Genomic DNA, 24,087 nt, shown 5'->3' with positions numbered 1-24,087 from the left:
CCTGCCTTAAAGTGCAGATTCCACAGCCTCCTAAAGTTGTATCCGACTATAGAAACACGTAATACCTTGCACCAGTTGCATAGACTTCGGCAACTTGATAGCACACAATGATCAGGAGCAGAAATCTATAAAGGCATCCAAGCAAAGCTGGCTGGCCACACTTTCATTATGAGGGGCTGTAAAAAGGTCTCGCCAAATATTCCCATGACGTTCTTGAAAAAGGGGTGGTGTTTTGCACTTCTTTAGAATCAAGAACAGATTACAGTGAATGTTGTGTAGCAAATCAAAACAAACTGAGCTTGGTTATCTGCACAGCATGTAATGGGAGGTTGTGCTTCACATAGGAAACAAACTGCTCTGTCCAGTACAATGTTGAGGCCGGTACGGCACCTATTACGTCAACAGTGTCTATATACAAATTGCACTTTTCACAGGCCATTGATTTCACCATTATTTTTGTATGATGGTTCTTTCAATCAGTGCTTGTATTACATTAGCAGGTGGATTTGAAAGCAAAGCTTTGTTTGCAAACCTTCCGACTTCCATAATTGTGTGGCAAGGCACTGGCATGTTGTCGAATAGCTCACACTTCCTCGGTCCTGCACCAAAGAAGCCCAATGCTCTATTTGAAGTTGGATCGCACAACAATTAAACGGCACAAGAAGAGTAACACACACAGCAAAGCATTCTGCTGTGTGTATTTCTCTTCATTGAGTCCCGTCGAATTGTTGTGCAATTAAACTTCAAGCTTCTATACCAATACACAGTCTTCAACCTCACCAATGCTCTAGTTATTAGGCCACAATGGTGCACATCTTTGAAATTTCCCAACACAAATTAGCTCTCCAAAAAATCACAAATGTTAAATTTTGCAGCACAGGTGTATGTATGCACGTGCCATATTCTTTGCCACTAAACTCACAAGAATCAAAGGGGCAAGCATTAACCAGCCTTGCTACTGCCGTTACGATTATCATCATGACACCAATGGAAAGACAGTGCCACGTTTCAGTAAAGGGAGTGCTGGAGGGAAAGGTGTGACAGCGAGGGCTTACAATAAAAATAACGGTTACGAGACATGTTCAATGCCAATATATGCTGCATGTCGCTCAGCCTACTTTGGCATTGCGGCAAGCGTTTACTCGTTTGAGCATATCACGTTTTGTGTAATCATTGCTCTAAAGCTGTACAAATGGTCTATTTGCTCTGCAATTTTTATTTTTATCATGGTGGGTTAAAGACCCACTTTTCATTGGCATCTGCACCACATTTCTCCCGATATGTAATTTTGCCTTGGTGGTTCATGACATCTTCACGTACAGAGAGTTCTACAGAGCATTGGATGTGCATTGTTCTACTGCTTAAGAATTAGAGCCCCATTATGGGATGAAAATATAGAATTTATCCATCCAGAATAACGCCGCCCCCCCAAAAAAAGAAGATACACGGAACTTCTGGCACATGCATCGACAGTGAACAGAGCGAACAATCTGAAGTATTTTCTTCATGTAAGCCAACACACTAAGATTCTCAATGCATTTTCATTTCGCCACAAATGCATAGGCACAACCGGCTTGGTGCAACATCCACATCTCGCGCTGCAACAAATTGTGCAATGCCTCGCTGTTCTATAGCGCGGCCGATAGATTACGCATGACCAAATTTCAGCATTGTGCATACTAAGTAACTTCACCAATGAAGAACCCCAAGTTCTTTATGAGATTAGGATTCATAGGTTACTTCACACAATTTGTGATATCCATTTATCTATTTATACTTAATTAACCTCTTTCCCAAGAAAGTGAGCCATTTGGAAGGCAGCCTGACAGACAAGTAGAACAATCGGCAAAAAGTCATCAAGCAGCGAAAAAGTCAGTATCATAAGCAGCCGCATGTGAGACGTCGATAACACAGAATTTAAGTTGGCTACACAGAAGTGACAAATTTGGCAATATGGCGTGTCCAAACATTACTTCAATGTTAATCACAGTAACGCTGTCATTGAAGGTGCCTTAATTCCTACGTACGTTCCGTCGACACACCCGACTACGTTCGTAATGTTCCCACGAAGTAGGAAGCATTCTTTTATATATGCCCGCTCAGCCGCAGTATTCTGGAAAGTTAGCCACCGCTTACGCACTGCCGCATCGATAAGCGCGTCAGACACATCTCTGACACAGTGGCTAACAGTAGTTTGATGGCGTCCAATGTAACGCTCGGCGCCGACGCTTCCCTGAAAACTCCCAGTCCCGTAGAAACGGAGGGCACAGATGACTTGCTCTACGACGGTGAGCGAATGAAGCCCGCCACGCTGTCTCCGCAGACGAGAGTCTTCGCCTAGCTCGTCACACAGCCAGCGCACTGATGTCTTCGACAGGAGAAAATGAAACTCCCCGTCGGTCATGTAGGTGAACGGGTCCCGACGGTCATACTGACGCTTGCTGCCGCTGGATGCAATGAAACAGGCTGCTGCTGCCGCCGCCATGTTCCCGAGTTGAACTCGGAGGGGGTTTCGCGATGTACGAGTTTAGCGCGAGTTCGCCTGTCAATCAAAACCAGAGGTCACGCCCCGCGCGAGGCATGTAACTCTTGTGCGCGCACCTACTACAGTTGGGCCACGCCCAACTTATCTTCCGTCAACAGCGACGCGGTGTCGAGCTGAGAGGCATCAACAATCTTGACCGCCGACATAAAACACGCACAACGCACTGTCATCGGTGATGTACTGAGCACCGCTATCAAAAACAAAGCGTTGACTGTCGCTGGCTTATGCATACATGTTCTCGGGCTGAGATGGCCGCACAACACGGTTTCATTGCGTGCATTGTGGCGCGTAGCGCACAGTAAATAATTATCGGCACGTCACTGTAGCTGCTTGCAAGGCGTCGATGCGCCGAGGGGGACGACGATGCTGAGGAGTGCGTATTGCAGCAGTCGTTTGAGATGGCTGCTCTGTCATCGGTGATGAAACGGAGCCACAGCGTCGTAAACACGATCAGCGTGCGAGAATCGCTCGCTCTTCTAGACCCAGTGCAATGGCATTTCTTCATTACAAGCACTGCGCACTAAGCAGTTCCAACACCTCCCTCCGTTCGAAATCTGATTTCATAACTGCACACATGAGCCCTCACCTGCCAAAATGCGAGTGCTGCGGTGTCGTTACGATATCCATCTGCGATCGCTGCTGGCTCCAGCAGAGGTAATCCGCAAGCACCTTCGACTGCACAACACACTCATATACTGCGTACATGCGCTCAGAGGCACCTTCACTGGGCAAGCGATGACAAGCGATGAATTGTGTCGCTGGGGAAGCACGCACTTTTCGCAATGTATCGCAGAGGCTTCGCGCACAAAGATAAACTGGTACATTTTCACTGAACTGCGTCACTACGCACTCTAAAATAACATACCGCCATTTTGCAGTGACAGCCGTTGTGTCGTTTTTAGTTGGTAAAGCGGGGGCCTTAATAGCCTAGTGAAGCGCCTGCGATGAACAGCTGTACCGCGGCGCTGCGTTTCTATTCCCCTAATAGAGAAAGAGTGGCCATGACCCTCCATGAATCATAACCGACTTTATTGAGAATAGCATTGCAGCGCCCCTAGGCGACTTATCACCGTATCAGCGCCCTCGTGCGTGCTACCCGCTTCAACGTAGCGCTGGTACACCTTCTAAGCTTTCGCCTCAGTGTCGCCACTCGCGGCAAGAAGTGCAAAATTTAATAATTTGCTTGATCTCCGTTTGTCATCACAAATTCCTAGCGTTGAAAACGAAAAACAGATACTTAAAGAAATAAAAATGTTCGTTATTTTATTTGTTGTATTTTAACGTATTCGTTTGAGTGAAAGTGTAGGTGCAAGAATGCGCTGCATGTACCCTGTTCGCATTCGATGGAGGAAAGAAAGATAGGGCTCGAAAGAGGAGGCACGCCCTTGACGCGCCCGGGAAAGGCGTGGCAAGCGGCTCACGGCAAGTGCGCAGACAGACAGCGGGACAGTCACGGTATCGCTAAGTTGCGATAATCCGTTGATAACAATACGCGGCGCTGGCGCGTTTCGTTGTGCAGCCTTCTGCGCTTGAAACGTGGAAGCAGCGTGCCGCGCAGGGTGCGCTCATGTTGTCATACGCGGCTTTTTGTCTACATATTTTTTTGCCTGCATCTTCGGCGCGTTCTGCGCTATCTCCGTTCACTGACTGCCGTCGAGCAAACTCGGGTAAAACTCGGGTGAACGAGAAACTCGGCGCATCCTGCATAGCACCCCTGATCTTCGATGTGTGACTGGGCGCATGCGTGCCCAGTTTTTGCACGTATAAATTGACGTCTTACTTCAAGTAAATCAGTTGTAAGTTCAGCGCCGTTTTTGTCTTCTCCTCTTTCTGGTCCTGTCGTCTAGCGCTGTTTGAATTTTATCGCTTTTCTTGTCTGACTGACTCCTGTCAGGTATACACACGCTCTGATCCAACCCCCGACGTGGTGTGTCGGACAGCAGCAGCCACAGCAGCAACAGCAGCAACAGCAGCAGCAGTGGGAAAGTCGACGGAAGAGGCAAAGAAAGCCCTTTAAAAAGGCAGCAAAGCGTTACCCGCCGAATGGCAAGTGGCCCTTTAGCAATGTGTTTGAGGAGTGGTGGCCTGGGAAGGGGGGATGAGATATGCAGCATAATTTCGGGGAGAGGGGGGTGAGGGGCGCCCCTCCTACTGGGTACGTGCCTTAGGCTAGGTGAATATTTGAATAAATCATCGTCCTCATCGTGTGAATGCTGCAATCATAGAACATAATTTATAACCGGTTGCCACATATATCGAGTAGTCATTGAGGACGCCGAAATCCTGCCCGAGGCACTGGTATTTAGGGATAGCAAAGAAAAGCCTAATGAATCTGCAGTGCTAAATAAAAAAGTATGGCTGCAGCACTGGTAGCCCGAAATCATGGGAACACACACAACATGTATTTTTGGGCAATAAATGTAATTCGGGGTCAGTGGATCATCTAAGCAAAACCAACGGCCTTGAGGCCAATAATAAACCTAGAGGAATGATAAAAGCGACGAGATCCGTGGCATCTGCCACAATCCCGCTTTAGAGAGAATGCGCATAATATTCATCCGGCATACAATACATCCAGTGAGTCAAAGTGGAGTGAGAAGGGGAGTGGTGTTGAAGAATACGAGGGAATCAACGGTTCCTTAGCGAGAATTATGCGAATAAATGAGGAAAATCAGTGTACACGGTTTTGTTTGTTCTCAATTTAGCCGAAATATCGCGACGTCTGAACAGTTTGAAATGCGTTCGCGGTGTATTACGGTAGGGTTTTTCTTGGGGTTTGTCCTGAAGCTCGTTTTAAGATATAGCAGCGGCAAAAGGAAAAGAAAATCTAGAATGATGTTTATTTTTAGTTTCTACCTAAGCAGGAATTATGACAGTTGGGTCAGTGACCGCAGACATTCTATTTAATTTTCCCGCGCCTACACTATTTTTGTTTTTCAAACCATAACGGATATGAAATATTTAGTGTGCTTGGTCTCATGCATCTCTGCTCGTTTTGCAGACCATAAAGTTACCTTTTTTTAACACGCAGGTAATGGCTACGTTCGAAGTGAAACTATTGGCTCCATGTTTCTTCAAAGGCGGCCGGATGCCCGTCGTATCTATGCCAAGATCATCAACATTAATGTCAATACAGATGGGTACAAGCCCGAAGGTGAACTTCTTTTCTTTTGCTCTCTGCCGCAATGATGCGTTTCACAAGCTGTCAGGGTTGTCAAAGCCAGAGTTGGTGCAAAATTACTCATACGTTCTATTACGAACATTGAACAATCTCTACCGGCACCAATTCGCATATTGAACATATGTACCACCCGGTCAATGTGAACCTAGTGATGGAAAAATAACGGCTACCTCTTCCACGAACGTAAAGCAAATAGGCGAGCTAGTGTACTTTGAACAGTTTGTCCGGCAGGGATGAATGTGACGCACGGGAAGCAATTGGGACTTGTTTGCCAAAGGGGCTACGCAGTTGAATATTAAGTGCCCGCGCAGCGCGGTGTGACATTGGGCGTTGCCTATGTGTCATATACAGTTTATTTGTGATGCTATTTCATTTTTCTGCCTTGATGGCACCACACGTAGGGCACCATTGACATATGAAATTCCATAGCCCGTCCTTAACGCTGCAAATCGCCGCAGCTACTTCCCGTGTATGACGTCTGTCACGCGCGCACTTGTCGTTATTGACTTAAATTTTATACAGGTTGTTCAAATTTAAGCTTTGTGGTTTTCTTAAAATTAGGCACTGGGAGGCACGCGAGGACCACTTGTGCAAATAAGTTATGTGGCCAGGGGGACACATAGTGAGATGATAATTTTCACTGTCAGTGGCCCAATTAACTAAAATTGAATTTATTAACTTTTTGTTTACTGCAGTAAGCGGGTATGTTTGTATTGAAAAGTGAGGTGCAGTCGTGTTTCCACACAGTATCAGTTGGAAGAATTCTTCTAGCGTGTCTGTCGTCCGAGATGTCCGACTCCAAATTTTTTAAATTGTCGTTCCCATTATTACGCAAGCAAGAGAGTTAGGATTGGGGCAAAGCTCCTCTCTGACGTGACATGGCTCTTACGAGTGGCGTTTTGTTTGATAACGGAGCGCAGTCACTGGCAAAGATGATAACTGTCCCCCTTCCTCTCTTGGCTGGAGAAATAAAAAATCGAAGAACCCGGAACCATTGTTGTAATGCGCGACCGCACAGCCTCTAACGCTGGCGGCGGCTGCCATGACGCGATAACGTCACGAGCGCTGAAGGCGGAGGGCAGTGTGCACGCGTAATGGCGACAAGACGAGCGGGTATGGTCCTTGCCTGGGCTACGCAAATGAAGTGAGTGCTGATTTCCAAGTATTGTAGTTTTATTGAAATCAAGAGCAACAAGTACACGGCACAGCGCGCTGTCATATCTAGATTTCGCCATCCGAGAGGGGAAGGAGAACCGTTATCACCTTTGCGTATGCCTCCGCCCTGTTGTCAGACTAAACGCAGCACGCAACCGCCGCGTCACATCAGGGGGGAGCTTTGCACCAATCGTAAGTCTCTTGCATGCGTAATCATGCGAACGACAATTAAAACTTGGAGTCGGATATAACGGAGCACAGACACGCCAGAAAATTTCTTCCAAGTGATACTGTGTAGAATCACCACTTCCTCTAACTTTTGAATACAAACATACCCACTTACTGCAGTCAACAAAAAAATACTAATTCACTTTTATTTAATTGTGCTGCTGACAGTGACAATTATCATCTCAATTTCTGTCCCCCTGGCCAAATAACTCAGTTGCGCAGGTAGTCTTCGCGTGCCTCTCAGTGCCTAACTTTAAGAAAACCACAATGCTTAATTTTGAACACCCGGTACACTACACAAACTGACTAGCATTACAAAAGTCCCGCTCGATGAGACCATTAAATACAATTGACAGAAATTCTGCACCAATAAGATCGCAAGAAGACGCTGGTGATCAAAAGAAAATTTGCAACTATGAATTCAAATATTTAATAATGCCAAATGACACAAAGGTCTTCAGTTTCCTACCGCATTTGTCGTTTTTTTTTTTTTGTTGACAGTCTTCACCACTACAGTGTTCTCCCCTTGTAGTCATTCCCCAAGTCACCGAACTCAACATGTTTGTGTTAGATATGTTGGCTTATGACAACCTGTACTCAGTTTATCTGCTATGAGGACAGCAATTCTCACTAAGGTGACTTCCTTGTGGCCGGGTCAATTTGAACTAAGGTTTAGGCTTTTCAGTGCAAGACTTTTCCGACTCGCGCAGGCATCCCCTTCCCATCGGCCATCGCGCACGAGCAGCTTCTTCGTGCCACATACACCGAAGCCAACGTGGACCCTCGGAAAGTAGAGTACGTCGAGGCCCACGGTACGGGAACTAAAATAGGTGCTCGCCAGGAGTTGGAAGCAATCAGCAACGTCATGTGTCCACCGGGACGGGGTAAACCACTCAAAGTGGGATCCGTCAAGACCAACATGGGTCATGCAGAGAGTGCCTGTGGTAAGCAGATGTAACTACATGGTTAACATATCACCGGTAGCCACTAAAAAAAATCAATGCCCTTCCACTCTGTGAAGGAGGGTGGCCAGCGAAGCTGTGTGTGTGTGCCCTTTAATGGCTAACTGCACCTACTTCCCCTCCGCCGCGGGTTGGCACGGCATTGCACTATCTTCGGGATTTTATATCTACACACGGGCACGATCCTGTGGGAACAAGCGCTTAACAGCTTCGCTGTAAACTATTTCAGCCCTCTTCCTCAGCTAAAGATCCACGATCAGGTGTGGTTGCTTCATGTCAGATAACAATTATATATGGATCATGTAAATTTGTCAGCCGTTATATTATAATAATGCCATCGTGGCCCTTGTTAGGATTCCGCATTCTGCAAATTCTGAGTAAATGTCGCGCGTGACTCATGTCTTGCATATTATAGAGTGGCCTGGCGCGTGCATGCCAACTTCAAGTGCGAGATGTATTTTTACAATTTATATGTTAACGACATTATTGAAGTAGCCAGAAACACACAAGTGAAAATACGTTTCTTACGCAGATGATTGTGCGATCTATTCTAACATTCGCACTCTTCCTGATAAGGAAGTGCCTAATAACGTATTTTAATCGTTTTCAGATTGGAGTAACACATGGCACATAAGCATTAACTTCAGCAAAACTGTGGCAATGTCTTCTACTAATAAGAAACAGCACCTAAAGTTTACGTACAGCACACAAGGACACAGTATTACCGAAGTTAACGAGTTCAAATACCTTGGACTTACTATCACAACTAGCCTTAGTTGGCATAATCACATCAATGTAGTCTGTTCTAAAGCGGTGCGAAAATTAGGGCGCCTAAAACGAACTTTACAAGACGGCACTAAAGAATGCAAGCTTACGGCCTATAAATCACTAATTAAACTTGTTTTGGAGTATGCTTCTGTAGTGGCGTCGCCTTGTCGCATAAATGATATTTCCAAATTAGAATCCATTCAGAAAAAAGCTGTTAGATTTATTTATGGCCGTTACGACCGTATGTTTTCACCGTCATCCCACGCACACGCTTTATCACTGGACCCATGTCGTTTCGTCGCACGTGTGACCGTCTAATCCTGCTGCACAAAATCATTCATAGATAGACTAACATTGAAGCGCCGATCTCGCTAATCACACCTACTGCGCGAGTAACCCGACGTACTCACCCATTAAACATAGATCCCTTCGTTCCAATAACATGTTGCTATGTTTTCGTTTTTTCCACACACTGTTGAATTAGGGAATAACTTAGATGGTTCTCTGCGTTCACTGCAGACTAATCAATTTCAGAAAGAACTGCCTAACTATGTTGGTTGACATTTCGTGTTCATAAGTTATGTAACCCACCTCTGCTATGTCTTTAAATGATATAGCACTATTTGTAAATAAATAAATGAATGAATAAATAAATAAATAAATAAATAAATAAAGGTGTGTTTCTGTGTGCTTTGAGTAGCTCGAAGGAGCAGATTTGCTATCGCCGACGAGCTTCCCTTATCCGTAACGGTTGTTTGTATGGCGTTGTTGAACGCTGGCATCAGTGCCCAACCCCAGTGTGAACGATTTATCGAGTGTCTCGTCAACCTAGAAAAATGTATATCAGATAAGCAGCCGTATCGTTGGTAGTGATAACAAAAAATTGGAACCCTCCATTATGTACAGCAGGATGCCCTGGCCACGTAGAGCACACTTGCACTTTATGTCAATCGATAACGCGAATATTTCAATGGGTCTTAAATGTGCTCTTTGTAGGAGCTTTGAAATTATTTGCTCCTGTGGACAAGAAGTCGTCACCGCAATAATGAAAAGGCTATGTACACCTATGGCATAATAATGACCTTCTCGTCGGGAAAGCAGATATTTTAGTCCGGTTACACGGTGGCCAATCAATAGGGATTTGTGGATACCACGTGACTAAATGGCCAATCAGAAGAGAGACAGCGTGTCTTTCACGTAACTTTTGGCCACGGCCCACTCACTGCTAGACAACCAGGGGCTAATTTAGCGGCCTCGCCATGTACTCTCTCTCTCTTCATATAAATATCGTCACCGTGTTTTAAATAGGACACTAAGTTTCTGCAACAGCGATGTCGTCGCTACTGCCCAATCGGCTGCACTCTTGATACCCATTACACGCCACGCTCGAACACCTGCCTATCAGTGACGCCAGGCGTCAAACTACAAGGAGCGAGTACCCGGCATCCGTAACACTTTAGTTTCTCTTCTGAAGCAGTTTCTTGCCCAATATAGCGATTTCAATGTTCTTGACGTGATTACAAAACCGTTCGTTTCTATTCCCTCTTCGATTTTGTTTGCCCCTATTTCTTGCACTTCGTGGTGAAGTTGGAAGCCGAGGAGTGTAAATATTTATTAGACGAATTTGAGCTTAGACAGATAGGTAACACTTAAGCGACAGCGATTGCGGCAATAACAGTCGTCGATCATCCAATCTCAACAGACAAATTGCGTCTGCTATTATGGATGTATGCGGCTCTGCATTCCACAATAATCGTTGATGCTCGTGTAAAATGTGTACAACGTTATTGTCGTCCGGTGCGCAGTTTGATTACGCAATACTCTTTGGCTATATAATTGGCGGCAACATTCAATAAATTTGAGGCGGACATCGGGTGCCTCTCGTAGCGATAACTGGATAACTTTGATAATCAACTTAAACTATCACTGGCCGTAAGGAAAACAATAAACGCGTGACGAAATGCAAACGCCAATATACCTACGTTCTCAGTTTGTATTTGCTTACAATAGGCGAATCTGTTCAATTTATTCTTCATATGATTAAGTTTCGAAACACTTCTCTGAGTGAAGATGTTTTGTTTGGCCAGTTGTTTCATTACAGCAACAAATGGCACCAAAACGTTGACCAAGGCACCAAATAAAGAAAAGAGAAACAATTATCAGTGCATGAAAGGCCAACTGAAACGAAATTTCACTTGGGCTAAATTGCTTTTGAATATTTTGCTTCTACTAGCACTGTAGTTTTGGCGGAGCTGCAGGGCTGGTAATTGTCCACTTTTCTCATTATACTAACCTGTAAAACATCCTAAGCAGACGACGTGTGCACCTGGCAGTGAGCGGTAGCGATGCAGAAACAAAGAAAGTTTCCGAACCGCACACGAATGCTGATCTATCAGTCGCGCCTAGGCGCCCAAGTGCGTCGTTTGCTGAACATTCGCAAGTTCACGAGTACCTCTCTCGGTGTGCTCTCTCATTGCGCACGTGATCTGGTATGTTGCGAGAATGCCGAAGCGCTGCCAGGGCGTCGGGTGCTCGAACACGTATTTGACATTAACGAACGCTGCGCAGTACAGATCGCTGCGAAGTGGAACGCCGACCACATATTTCCTCTCCCAGCTTTTACAGCGCAAGTGTCCACCGTTCCGCTGCATGAAAGTGCATCGTGGACCAGTCAGCGCGCACAAATTATGTGAACTGCAGTTGACCAATCTGCACAAGCTTCATTTGAACTGCGCAATCACTTACCCATGCACCATCTGCACGGCAAACGCTTTTACTCCATCACTATAACTACTATATCCAACAACGCTCCGTCAAAGCCAAATGCAAGTTGTATTTAGGGGCGATGTTTTCGAGGGACCATTTCTGGTACGACATCGTCTAGTGCACATTTCGCGCGTCTCTACATCGGACGCGGGGTAGTGGACGCGCATCGCAGGCGCTGGCAATGTGACCTCCTGTTTCGCCAAGACGCAGGGCTGTCCAAAAATGGAAAATAAACGAGCTCAGTCCAGTCAGGTCACACGCACCTAGATTCCGCCTCATGTGTTAGCCAAACGTATGTTTAAATGTAAAAAACAGAAGAAAAAATTTATTGCCTGATCTTCCGGAACCCTTGCACATCTGGTACGCACCACGTGACCTAATTGTTTGTAACAATCTGTCAAACAAGAAACCTTGCTTTGTCAGTCAACGCTCGTGTCGTTCATTATTTGTCCTTCGTCTGTGTCGCGGTGCACATATACGTAAAAATGTTAACCTACAAACTCGCCCAACATGCTGTGTTGATCTTGTCTCTCGTTCTCTCTGGCGCCGCTTGCTGCAACACGTCTGAGCATATGCTATCGAACGAACACAAACAAAAAAAAATATTGAGCAATTTACTGCGACTGAGCTCTATTTTTGTAAACGTGACGCCGTCTGATGTAGAAGTCCTGCTCGATTTATTTTCTCTTTTAGGGTACATGCATGTAATAATGGTAACTAGAAAATAGAAACATTGATGTGTGCCTAAAGTTGTATTGAAAATAATTATACTTGATGATGTACCACATCATTTGGTCACCTTGAAGTGACAGCATCATCACGCTAAGCTGAAATGCAGCAAATCTAGCTTCTCAGTAGAGAATCTTTTCTTTCGCGTGCCTCCCAAATCATGTCACCGAGGCAAGTAAGTGCTCCTGTGCATTATTTTAAAATTTAGTTGATAAGGCTTCCATCTCCAACGAACCTTATCTTGTGTAGCGTGTATTCCTGGGTTTATTAACATGGGTCGAACAACCAATGGCGCTTGAGCCTTCGCAAAGATGACCTGTCTACAACAGTCACCCTGTGCGAACAATGCCACCCGCGACGTTGCTTTTTCGACGAGTGAAAATTACTTGAAACATCCATCTTCCTCTAAATATCTTGTATTGTGTGCCTTGCTACACATTCATTAGGCCGCACTACAATAATTTCTCAATGAAGGCTTCAATTGTGAATACTTGTTATCAGTGTAGCGCCCGCGTGTCCCCAAAAGTTTCATTAAAGATGTTCAGTGGTTAAATAATTGACATCAATGCAGGCTTCTGAACTAGGCTCTCCTCTTGAGATTATTAGTACATACGCTTTTGGCTGAAACACTGGCGCAAGAATGAGATCAGCAGCATAACATGCAATTTCTGGCTTGTGAACTTGACAAAATAAGCGTTGTATAGCAGTTTTACCAGCTTTTCGCGCTGTTGACATTCGCTTTCTGGCCGCACCTTCCACCAGGCATCGCTTCGGTGGCAAAAGTGATCCTAGCTATGGAGACTGGAACCATAGCAGCCAACTTGCACTTCAAGGAGCCAAACCCGGATATCACCTCGTTACATGACGGCCGCGTCGAAGTGGTTGACAGGCCAACGCTTTACGATGGTGGTCCAATTGGCATCAGCTCTCAAGGCATTGGTGGTACCAACGCGCATGGGATCTTCGAGCCCAACCAAGGTCCGCACGTTGACTTTCTTCCACGTGATAAGCCAGAAATTCCGAGGCTTGTTCTTATGGCCGGTAGAAGCAAGGAGTCGCTGCTGGTGAGTTGTTTATCGCATATCCTGGCGTGTTATTTCGTGTACTGAAAGCGTTCCCGACTTTTTACACTATTTGAAAACGTTCTGCATGCAGCATGGTGCTTGCATGCAAATTATCCTGGAAACGCTATTTACAAACTGTGAATTCAAGACGTTGTTGGGGGCGTTGTAGAGGTCGCCACAGACAAGAACTGCGACGGCATTTATTAGGGAAGCGGTAGCGCGTGCCACACGTTGATCCTTGTGGTTGCTTGAGAACATTCCTTGACCGTTGAGTAATTCGTGTTCACAGTGCGTAACTCTCGTCGCCTCTTTTGTCCTCCGTGGCGGCAGTCAATAGAAGCACCGTTACCGTGTCTGTCAGCTCGAGAACATAGCGAGCCTGTTTTAAAAGCTCAAAAATGCCTGCGTGAAGTTCGCTGCCTCTCCTAAGTGAGCTGTATCCGCGAATAACAGTTGTGGAGACGTAAGTGTTTTTTTGCTCTGTGATAATAAAAAAAATTCTCGCAATTGCTTCTGAAAAGCATTCTGTCAATAGCGACAGGAAATATTAGACTAATAAAGGGCTACGGGTGTTTGTTTGACTGGCACTACAAACATAGCCTAACTTCAAAAACGGGACTTCACGCCCGATATCACACTCAGTACCAGTGTTTATTCGATGACCACGAGTACTCTCCGTCACAGCGCTGGATAACGAGTGCCGCCATCGGAGAGAGGTCGTTCTCGTTCCAAAGCGAACGCCGTGTCCTTCCACTCCTCTCATAACTCTACTGTGCGGCATACGTGAAACTCAGCACATAACTTGACATGTCGAAGCATTGTTTGCACTAAAACGCTATCTGCATAAACACAGAAAAAGAAGCGGTTTTTTATAAGGAAGGTAAAGGTTTGCACGGTCTTCTGCAGCCCTTGAGAAAGCAAAACCACCAGCCTTGTTCGCTCGCCCTTACATGTTGGCATTTCTTTCTGGTTTGCGCAGCAAATTATGGGACCTCCAAACACGGTGCGCTGATCCCGTAAGGCTGCATCTAGTGGCATCCTATGCAAAATATGTAGAAAAACCGACGGGAGAACACATCTTAGGATGAATAAATATGTTACGGCAATTAATACTTAAGCAATCTAGTAACACACTGTACTGCCACCGCCAAAACGCCTCATGTGTGTGGCGTGCACTCAGATAGATTTGTGCTTCCCACCAGATATGTACCATTAAACGGCGCAGCCATCTATTAAGGGCATTGTGAGTGCGTGAATCTATATATTCACTCGGAAATGGCTCGTTATATATTAGGAGCGTACGATCCACTCACCGAAGAAGAAAAAAATATTTTTAATGCATTAGCATTCGTAGAGTTCTTCGCTAACTTTTCGGGGGTTATCTAATCTATGTTTGTATCTTACACTTTTCGCGCCCACCTGGGTCAATGGGTGGCCTATGGTCGAATTCGTAGCGCATCTAGCTGCTGTACCGAAGGAACAAGATTTGAAAAAAAGAAACCATCTGACGCACTTAAGTTATTGAGTATGCACACAACGTGCACATATGCGCCGCTCTTTAGCGAACTTCCTTCACGCTGACATGGATCACTGCACATGCGGGACTACGTAGGTAGGTTGAATCAAACTCTTTGACTCTGACTTGGAGCAGTGGCTATGCGTCACTCGGTCTGTGGTGTTCTTCGATGAACATCCATGATACCTACTTGGTTCCCAGGTTATGTCCCAGTAGGTGTGTGCCACTCTTGTATGAACGTCTTTGAAGCATTGTCGTGTAACTAGGCATGCCCCACTGGGAATGTGCCGCTCTGCAATGACCAAAAGATTGTTTAAATTTCTGCGATGCTAGGTGGCATCGAATCCATGTCCCAAGGGTTCCCCAAAGACTGCAACTCGACGCTTTGGCAGGCTCCACCACAAATGCAGTTTGGTATGAGCGGCTTTGCAATGGACGTCTTTCACGTCAACGCTTTCGCGAGGTGCGCCATGAAGGCATTGGTCATTGTGCCGCAATTCAATTATTATATCGCCAACGTGGATCACTGAATATGAGGCACTGGGGGTGCGGTAGCTGAGGACTGAATATTCAGCATTCCCAAGAACCGGCTCGCCGCGCCTCCTTCTCGAGTGCCACGTGCAGACTTTTTCGCAGCGCCACCGCATGGCACAGCGTTTGCAGAAAGAAGCGCGATAGAGAAGCCGAGTTGCCGCTTTATGCTTTTCTCTGCGTTCGCACGGACCGGCGTTCCATCAATTCGGAAGCCACGTGAAGGCTTCGTGGCGGTTTCGCTAAGTGGCACCGAGTGTTCATAGGGAAGCGCAAAAGACAAGTCCCACTGAAGTACACGCCTCGTAATTAACTCGTTTCGACGGTGGCAATTCGTCGTCTCGCTATATTGATTAAATCCTAAGTGCATAGTTGTCGACGATCATAGTGAGATGGGTAGTGCTGATTTTAATTGTCGTTGAAGAGCTGCGCATGACCAGTAGCACATACCTATTGACCCGAGTTGGCGTCATAAAAGATCATGGAAAAGCGGCACCTATCCAGTTGCACCTATCCAGCGATACAAGTTGGTGTGAAATACGTCCCTTTAAGAGCTGCAGGAGCCTAGTGGTACATGCGCAGTGACTCAATATGGGGGAGAACGAGCTTCATTGAAGAGCAGCACATACCCAACGTCACATTGGCTAAAACGTCTTGCTGGTTTAGTTGGCACGTGATTCGAACTTAAGAATGGTACGGCACAAAATACAGGGACATGAAGGTCGGATATTGGGTATGTAAATGTTATTGGTTGTTCTTTGTTTCTGCTTTCGCTGAATGCTGTCTGTATGCGCATGCGCCTGATATTTACGTAGGCGTAAGTTTTTCTAACCAAATCAGTAGGAAATTGGCACTCGTCTCGTCTTTTATGTCCGTGTATATTCAGTCGCGGCACTCCTAACTCAAAATCTATGTCACATACTCGCGAAAATAGTTGACGGGATGGTTGATTTCGAACTCTGTTACGTCAGCAGAGCATCCCGATTTTTACCCATTAGAATTTGGACTATCGGATCACCCAATCTGCGGAAAGCGGTTAGAGACACTGACAGAATGATACAAAGACGAACAAGCAGGCAGAAAGACAGATAGATAGCCTTCGAAAAGTACGTGAAGTGCTCTAAGGATGCTAACCGACTTTAAAAAAAATTAGAACCAATCCCGATTGCTCTCCAAGAATGCGTTAATCATGCTTTGGAAAGCCGTAATTTGTGGCACTATGTTGCACCATTTGTTATGCGTGGCGTTTTCCACGTACGTTGCATGCACTTGGGAGCCAATCAGTAATGCAAGCGCTACTTCCTTATAGGCCAGTTCGTAGCCCTGTGCAGGGCTGTAGGCGGAGATTGTGCCGGGTTTCCTGGGCGGGCCTATGCTGCACGGTTTTTCCCACCAGAGGCGTGGCGTCTGTGTCTGCGACCAGATGCACATCGTCTCAACGAGTGTCTCGAAACGCTAGGTGTATCAAGGGATCATTGTGAAAATTCTCCCTTTGCCATCGTGGCAACAAGCGCAACCGTACGTTTTCAGCGATAACGGTACCAGTGGTACTGCAGCACGGGGGTACCCTTGACACTAGTACGTATGCATAGCGATCGAAACAAGCCCATATAGCCCTGTGAATGTGACGTCGATATAGTGTGGATGTGACGGACATTCAGCAGGTATGCCAGCTCCTGAAACAGGTCGCATCCGAATTGATGTCCATGATCACCGGGGACGATGCTTTGACAGTCGAAACGGGAAATTGAGCCGATAATAAATGTTGGTGCAACGGTAACTGCGGCGATGTAGCGGGAATGGTTCTGGCCAGCGGTTGTGCTGGTCAACACAAGTGAGTATGTGTTGCACAGTACGGGATGGAGGCAGAGGACCAATGATGTCGATATGCAGTTATTCGAAACGCGTGTTCGGCAGGAAAAAATGTTGTCTCGGTGGCTTTGTGTGTCGGGTAATCTTCGCCCGCTGGCACTGTAGGTAGTCGCGTGCACAACTGCTGACGTCAGACTTCATGCTCGGCCACACTAAGCACAAGGTTACGAGGCGCTGTACAACACTGACCCTGAAGTGGCTCGTTGACAAAGATTCGAGCGACGTAGAGGTATAGCGTAGCACAGCCAGCTCGCTGGACACTGTTTCGCTGCCGCGATCTCCTCAAGTCCAAAATACTTGTCGACATGGCGTCAATAACTAAAAAGCCTCTGTGGCAGCGTTTGGGGAATCTTCAATGTAACGCCAGTTAACCGTGTACTGCGAGACAACATTCAGGTGGCGAATCTCTCAGGAAGTGGGTGCTTATGATTCCCATGAAAATCATGTGTGAGGGGCTTATGGTCCGCTAAGACGCGATACATTGTGCTCCCTAGGATGTGTCCGAAGTGTCACACGAAGAAACAGCAAGAACCTCACGGCCTAATATATTATAGCGCAACTCCCGGAGTTTCAGCTTTCATGAAAAAAAAAAGCTCCAATGGATACCAAGAGCCGCGGAGAACAGTCGCCGCCTCAGTGGCGGCAGTGCCCGTGAGGAGACTCGTCGGCGCTTGAGGCACAATATGTACGAGGAGCGCTGCGTCAACCAGAGCGTGCTGAGAAGCGGCAAATGCTTCTTTGGGGCAGGCATGAACTCCAGCTAACTAGTGGACACTTGGGGATGTCGGTAAGGGGAATAATGATCTGGGCACAGTCTTGGGCAGGAAACGATGATGGTAGTTCAAAATGCCAAGAAACACTCGTAGCTTTCGTATAGACGGCGGGCGAGGGAACGCTCGCAGAGCCTGTGCTTTTAAAATCGAAGCTCTTCTTTGAGAACCTCGCCGGGTTTTGATGTGGGCGCTGTGGCCTGGCGTTTGTCGTACCAATCACAGCGAAACATGAGCGCTGCGCGCGCCCCTGTGTTGTTTGCACTACCACCAGATGGCACAAGCCTCCACGGCACACGACACTTTTCATTCTATTTGGTCCCCCGAACCCGGATGTTGATAAACACCAGAGTGATGAGACAACCGGCCAGCCTGTCCCTTCCTCAGCCGAAGGCACAGTGTCACAGCCTAAAGTACATATTGTTGGGCTAGTCGGTTCATATTGCTCAGTTGAGTTTGAATATGTGTGATAGGTTAGCGCACAGAAGGAAACACGGAAGGGAACCAGCGCAGCTCCCCTTGTTCTCTTCCACTTTTCCTTGTTTTCGTCAAGCGACCATAAATATTCATGGCCTACTGAGAAATGTGTGTAAGATTGGACCTTGCTGGTCACTCTAGAGACTCATGGTTGACCGGGCTCTGACACGGATAAGTGCTCGCACAACTTGGGGTCCTGATGACATGCCAGCGCGCTCTATCTAGTGTATGGCCTACTACCTCGAGAGAGCAACTTGCCAGGTTGCCCACATCTATCATTGATAGTGAACCTATGCCTAAAAAGTGACATAAGGGCAAGGGGGCTCTAATTCATAAACGGGGTGGAGATGCTCGTATCATCCAGGATTACGCACCCAATAATGTCACCACTGTACTGTGCCACCTGTTTGCTACAGTAATCAAGGACTCGCTCAGAGCCCGGGCTGACGCGGAGGGGCTATTGACGGAGGTGCAAAAACGCTTTCGACCAGGCAGTCGACTGGACGAGAATTTGCCATCACGCAGTCCGCCGGAATGGTGAGAAAGAAAGCTGCTTCCTCGATGTGGAGAAAGCTTACGAGAGCGTTTCACATTCCCCATTCTACAATTGTATGTCCAATCTTGGCATACCGCCACGACCTTTCTACACAGTGCAAAAACTGTATAGTCATAACGTAGTGATGCTACAGAGGGAAGAAGAAGCTCCAGGCGGGCAGACGTGCTTTGCATCGGCTCCGTGATTTCAAATTTTCCAAGTGCCCGAAATCTCCTGGTACCGCTGGGATCAGCGGAATATCTTTTTAAATATCAAGGGGATATAACGGAACCGAACTGCGGTGAGCCGCAGTTTTAGGAACAATGAGAACCCTATCCGTCAGCTACGCCGACGGTAGGGTTAGCCCTAACGCCAAACGCTGGCTCGCGGGAGCTCGGAGACCCTCAAGCAGCCACGGTGTCTACGGTGAGCTGTGGCGGCGACCCAGCCCGGAACGCTACGACCGCGGGAAACGCAGGCACCATTGCCTACCAACCAAACGACACCGAAACCATGTAAGTTGTATCCGAGAGTCACTCAAGACCCCTGCTGACGAGGCCTTGGCCGGGTCGTCCCGCGTCCACTCGGAGCAGCTCCACAATCAAGAATCCCAGTGGCAAACGGTCGTTTCCCTCATCGGAAACGCTGCCTGCAAAAACAACAATCCACTGGTGAGCAAGACCCAGTCGGGCGAACCCCGCCATCGAAAACAACAACTTTAGGGCTAGCTCTAACCCAGGCGCCAGCCGCCGCCGCGAAAGCCACGTTGCAAGCTACCTGCGAAGAGCGCGGAGCCGGGACACCTATTTCTGAAGACGCGGCTGCAAGGAGTAGGCCTCGCCGAGGAGCGCCTCTACTCCCGCGCACTGAAATGAATATCATTGTCCGCCCGACCCGCGGCCTCGTCGTTCGAGAATACAGACCCATCAAGTGGCCAAGGCGATCGTCCAAGCCACCGGAGGCGCGCCAACCTGCAACGGGGACTACTTCATCGTCCGCCTGCGACATGGCTCGAACATCATCATCGTTACCACCCCTCACGAGGCCATGGCGGCCTCCGTCATGAAAATATGAGCCTCACCTTTCACGGACGATCACACCCTCTGAAGGTGTATCTATCAACATTCGAGGGCCTGCCTAAAGGTGTCGTACACGGCATCGATGCAGGCACCGGCGAAGAATAGCTTATGGCGAATCTTTTGTCCGCACACATGGAGTCCGCATCGTGCGGGCCAGTATGCTCGAACAATCCCAGAGAGCCCTACTCTACTTCGAAGGGCCCCAGGTGCCTAGATTTGTGTACTTCTATAGAGGCCAAATGCCTTGCCGAGACTACCAGCTGACAAGGCATTTCTGCTCCATCTGTAGAAGCACCGGACACCGACCAGACGTCCGCCCTAACAAAACCGTTCGTGCGTGCAACGCTTAACACCACATTAACCCAGACGCCGGACACACTTGTGTTCCGAAGTGCGCCCTGTGCGGAGGGGCCCGTCTCACGGCCGCAATAGAGTGCAACAACAAGCTCAAGCAGATTCCCCTTCCAGATGGAAGCCTGCCTCCACCACCACACCCAAAACCCAACGACAGACCCGCCCGGTCACTCAGTCAACCAAAGCGGCTGACCTTCACCCGCGATGGTTCAGCTCCGAGCGGGAAGACTCCGACTTCGACTACTCGGAGTCTTCGAGCATCTACGGATCGCGGTCTGGTTTTAACACGAGGTCCAGGTCCCGCTCCTCTCGCACCTGGTCTCACTTTCGGTCGCCCTTACGGCGATCTCAGTCGACGCCCAACCAAGGACAGCAGGCAGCAGCACCCACCGCGGCAATCAAAGACAAGGGGCCCCAGCAACACCAACCAAGGGAGACCAAAGAAGCCTCACTCAAGAGGACTACCACCAAAGAACACGAGGTAAGCTGGGCAGCAGTAGCCGCCCCCTCGTATAAAAAACCAGACGCCACCATCTATCAAATTGGAACAGGAACTCGCAACCATGCGCGCACAGATACAAACACTCACATAAGAAAACAGACAACTCAAACAACAAGTGATACAGCTCACACAAATACCACAAGAGATGGCTCCACACAAGCACATCATTGACCTACAAACCCATGTCGATGTCATCCGCACCCAGATGCAAGCCTTCATGGACGCTACACGCGCCTACTTGGAACAAATAACACAGACTGCAATACAACGCACTGATGCAGCAATAAAACACATGGAAGCCATTGTAGACAGCAAGCTTAAGAACCAGCTTCACTCCATAAAATTGCGAATGACACTACGACAGAACCGTTACAACGCCACACCTGTAGAAGCACCGAACCAAATCGTAACATCACCGACCACAACGTCCAACAATGCCTAGACCATACAGGCAAGTCAAAGAATATTTAGAAATGTGGCAATGGAAGTGCCGTGGGTACCGGAGGAAGAAAGGGCTGCTGACACAATTGATCGCTTATTCCTCGAAGCCACCGGGGGTCATAGCTCTACAAGAGCCCGGTACCCGACCAACACTACATGGCTACGAAGAATACCCCACCAGCCAAGACGACAAGTGGAAGGTAAGCTCACTAGTAGAGAGTAACATCACAACCATGCAACACAAACCCATAGACGACATGGACGTACTACATGTACTTCTCGAAATAGTATACAAAGGCAACTAGAAACAGAGCGCCTTCATCATCAACATTTACTGCCCCCCCAGTCAAAGGCGGGCAAACAAAGAAAAACTCTTTGGGGACACCCTCCACCTCGCTAAAGGCAGTCCCCTGGTAATCATAGGCGCCTTCAACGCTCAGAACACGCTGTGGGGGTACCAGATACAGGATTGGAAGCGTCTCCAGCTACAAACATTAATTCAACAGTGTCACATCACACTCATCACAGACCCGAACATACCGACGAGGCAAGGAAATAGCGTAACACGCGACACCGCTCCCGACCTCGCCTTTATAACTCAAACCAGGCGAGCCGAATGGCTCAACACACTCGAAAACCTAGGCAGCGATCACTACATATTAAACATAACACTACAGACTGGCCGCCTACGCAGGCAGATCGGCGCAGCTAAACTCATTGACAGGCGAAAAATCAGGAACGCCCAAGAGCAGGACGCCAACACAATCACGAATCTGGAATACTGGTGTGACAACCTCCGTAGACATAAAGAACAACACACAAAGGAAATAGCCTGAACGGAAGACAACTCAGAGGTGGATCCCCACTTTCTACACCTGTGGGATGCCAAGCGGGGCCTTACCCGCCGCTGGAAAAAAAAACAGAAATAGAACAGGAAACTGAAGACGCGCATAGCACAAATAACAGCGCAAGCATAAGAATATACCATGCAACTTGCCTCCACGAACTGGTATAGATTCTGCGACGCCGACGTTGGCACGCTGGACACGGGCAAGACGTGGCGCATCCTCAAAGCCATCCTGGACCCCATCAAAACCAAAGGAGAACGACACAGCGCTCTGGAGCGGTTACTACACACCTACCCAGACAGCCAACAAGACCTCATCGATGCCATCAAGACCAAGTGCTATGGAGATCCCGCTCCCACACAAGCATGTAGAACACCCTACACAGGCCAATCCAACCCACAAATGGACGAGACTATCACAGAAAACGAAGTGAGAGCGGTCATCGCAGTCACCACCCGTAACACAGCGGCGGGCGCGGACCACATCACGAACTCCATGGTCAGAAACCTGAGCAACAAGTCTATCTCCGTGCTCACGGCCTTTCTCAACCAACACTGGGAACGAGGTATGGTGCCGGCGATATGGAAACACGCACGAATAATCATGATCCCCAAACCGGGCAAGAAATTGGCAATTGAAAATCCCAGACCAACCTCGCTCACATCCTGCCTCGGCAAGGTGTACGAAAAAATTATAAACACGAGACTACAGAGACACTTAGAAGATAACAAACACCTGCCGGACACCATGTTCGGTTTCCGCGCAGGCCTGTCCACACAAGATGTGCTACTCCAAATCAAGGAAGAAGTCCTCAGCAACGTTTCCCGCAGCCGCGAACACGTCCTCCTAGCAATCGACATCAAAGGGGCTTTCGACAACGTCAGCCACCAAGGAATCCTAGAGGGCTGGCCAACACCAACTGCGGCGAGCGAACGTACATGTATATTCAGAGCTTCCTGAGCAACCACACGGCGGAGCTGAAGATGGGAGAGATCCAGACTCCAGTGTATCACCCTCCCAACAAGGGCACACCACAAGGTGCTTTCATCTCTCCCACGCTGTTCAACGTCGCCATGATCGGCCTCGCAAGCAAACTGCAGGACGTAGCAGGTCTTCGCCACGCAATCTACGCAAACGGCATAACACTCTGGACCGCAACAGGGTGGCTCGTTGAAAAAGAACGGCTGCAAACTGCAGCAAATCTCATCCAAGAATACGTCAGCCAACGGGGACTACAATGCTCCCCCGATAAATCTGAGCTCCTACGAGTCTGGCGATGCCGGGGTAGCCACTCAGTCCCCACAGACCCAACAAGAAAACTCGAGGTACGCCTCAAAGTGGGCCTCATACCACTGAAGCCATTGCTTAGGGTGCTGGGCATCTGGCTGCAGTCCAACCAGCGGGCCACACACACCCTTACACTCGTTAAAACCAGTGTCGCGGCGATATCATGCATGATCTCCGCGTAACATCCAAGAACAGAGGCATGAAGGAAAGGGACACCCTCCGACAGAATCACATACAGCCTGCCCTACTACCACCTCACACAGTCCGAGTAGAAGTAGGCCGACACACGTTTGAGGAAGGCTTTCAAGACCGCTCTCCGCCTGCCGATGAGTACATCGACTGAAAAATTATTGGTGCTAGGGTTGCATAACACCCTCAGCGAACTGACAGAAGCCATTTTACGTCTCGCAGCAACAGAGACTTGCGCGGACTCGCATGGGCTGGCACGTCCTACAAACCTTGGGGTTCCCAGCTATA

The 24,087-nt window shown here is 47.9% G+C and overlaps 1 protein-coding gene across 1 annotated transcript in view; it reads left to right on the top strand.

Annotated features, from left to right (window-relative positions):
• The window catches only part of LOC126526150 (fatty acid synthase-like), a 178,127-nt gene that overhangs the window by 35,917 nt on the left and 118,123 nt on the right, over positions 1–24,087 (top strand). The window contains exons 4-6 of the mRNA XM_050174098.2: positions 5,577–5,699; positions 7,820–8,053; positions 13,097–13,398. Coding sequence (XP_050030055.2) covers positions 5,577–5,699; positions 7,820–8,053; positions 13,097–13,398 — 659 coding nt within the window. The remainder of the gene's footprint in view (positions 1–5,576; positions 5,700–7,819; positions 8,054–13,096; positions 13,399–24,087) is intronic.

Source organism: Dermacentor andersoni, chromosome 8, assembly GCF_023375885.2.
Source record: "Dermacentor andersoni chromosome 8, qqDerAnde1_hic_scaffold, whole genome shotgun sequence".
NCBI lineage: Eukaryota > Metazoa > Arthropoda > Arachnida > Ixodida > Ixodidae > Dermacentor > Dermacentor andersoni.
This window is presented reverse-complemented; position numbering and strand designations above follow the sequence as displayed.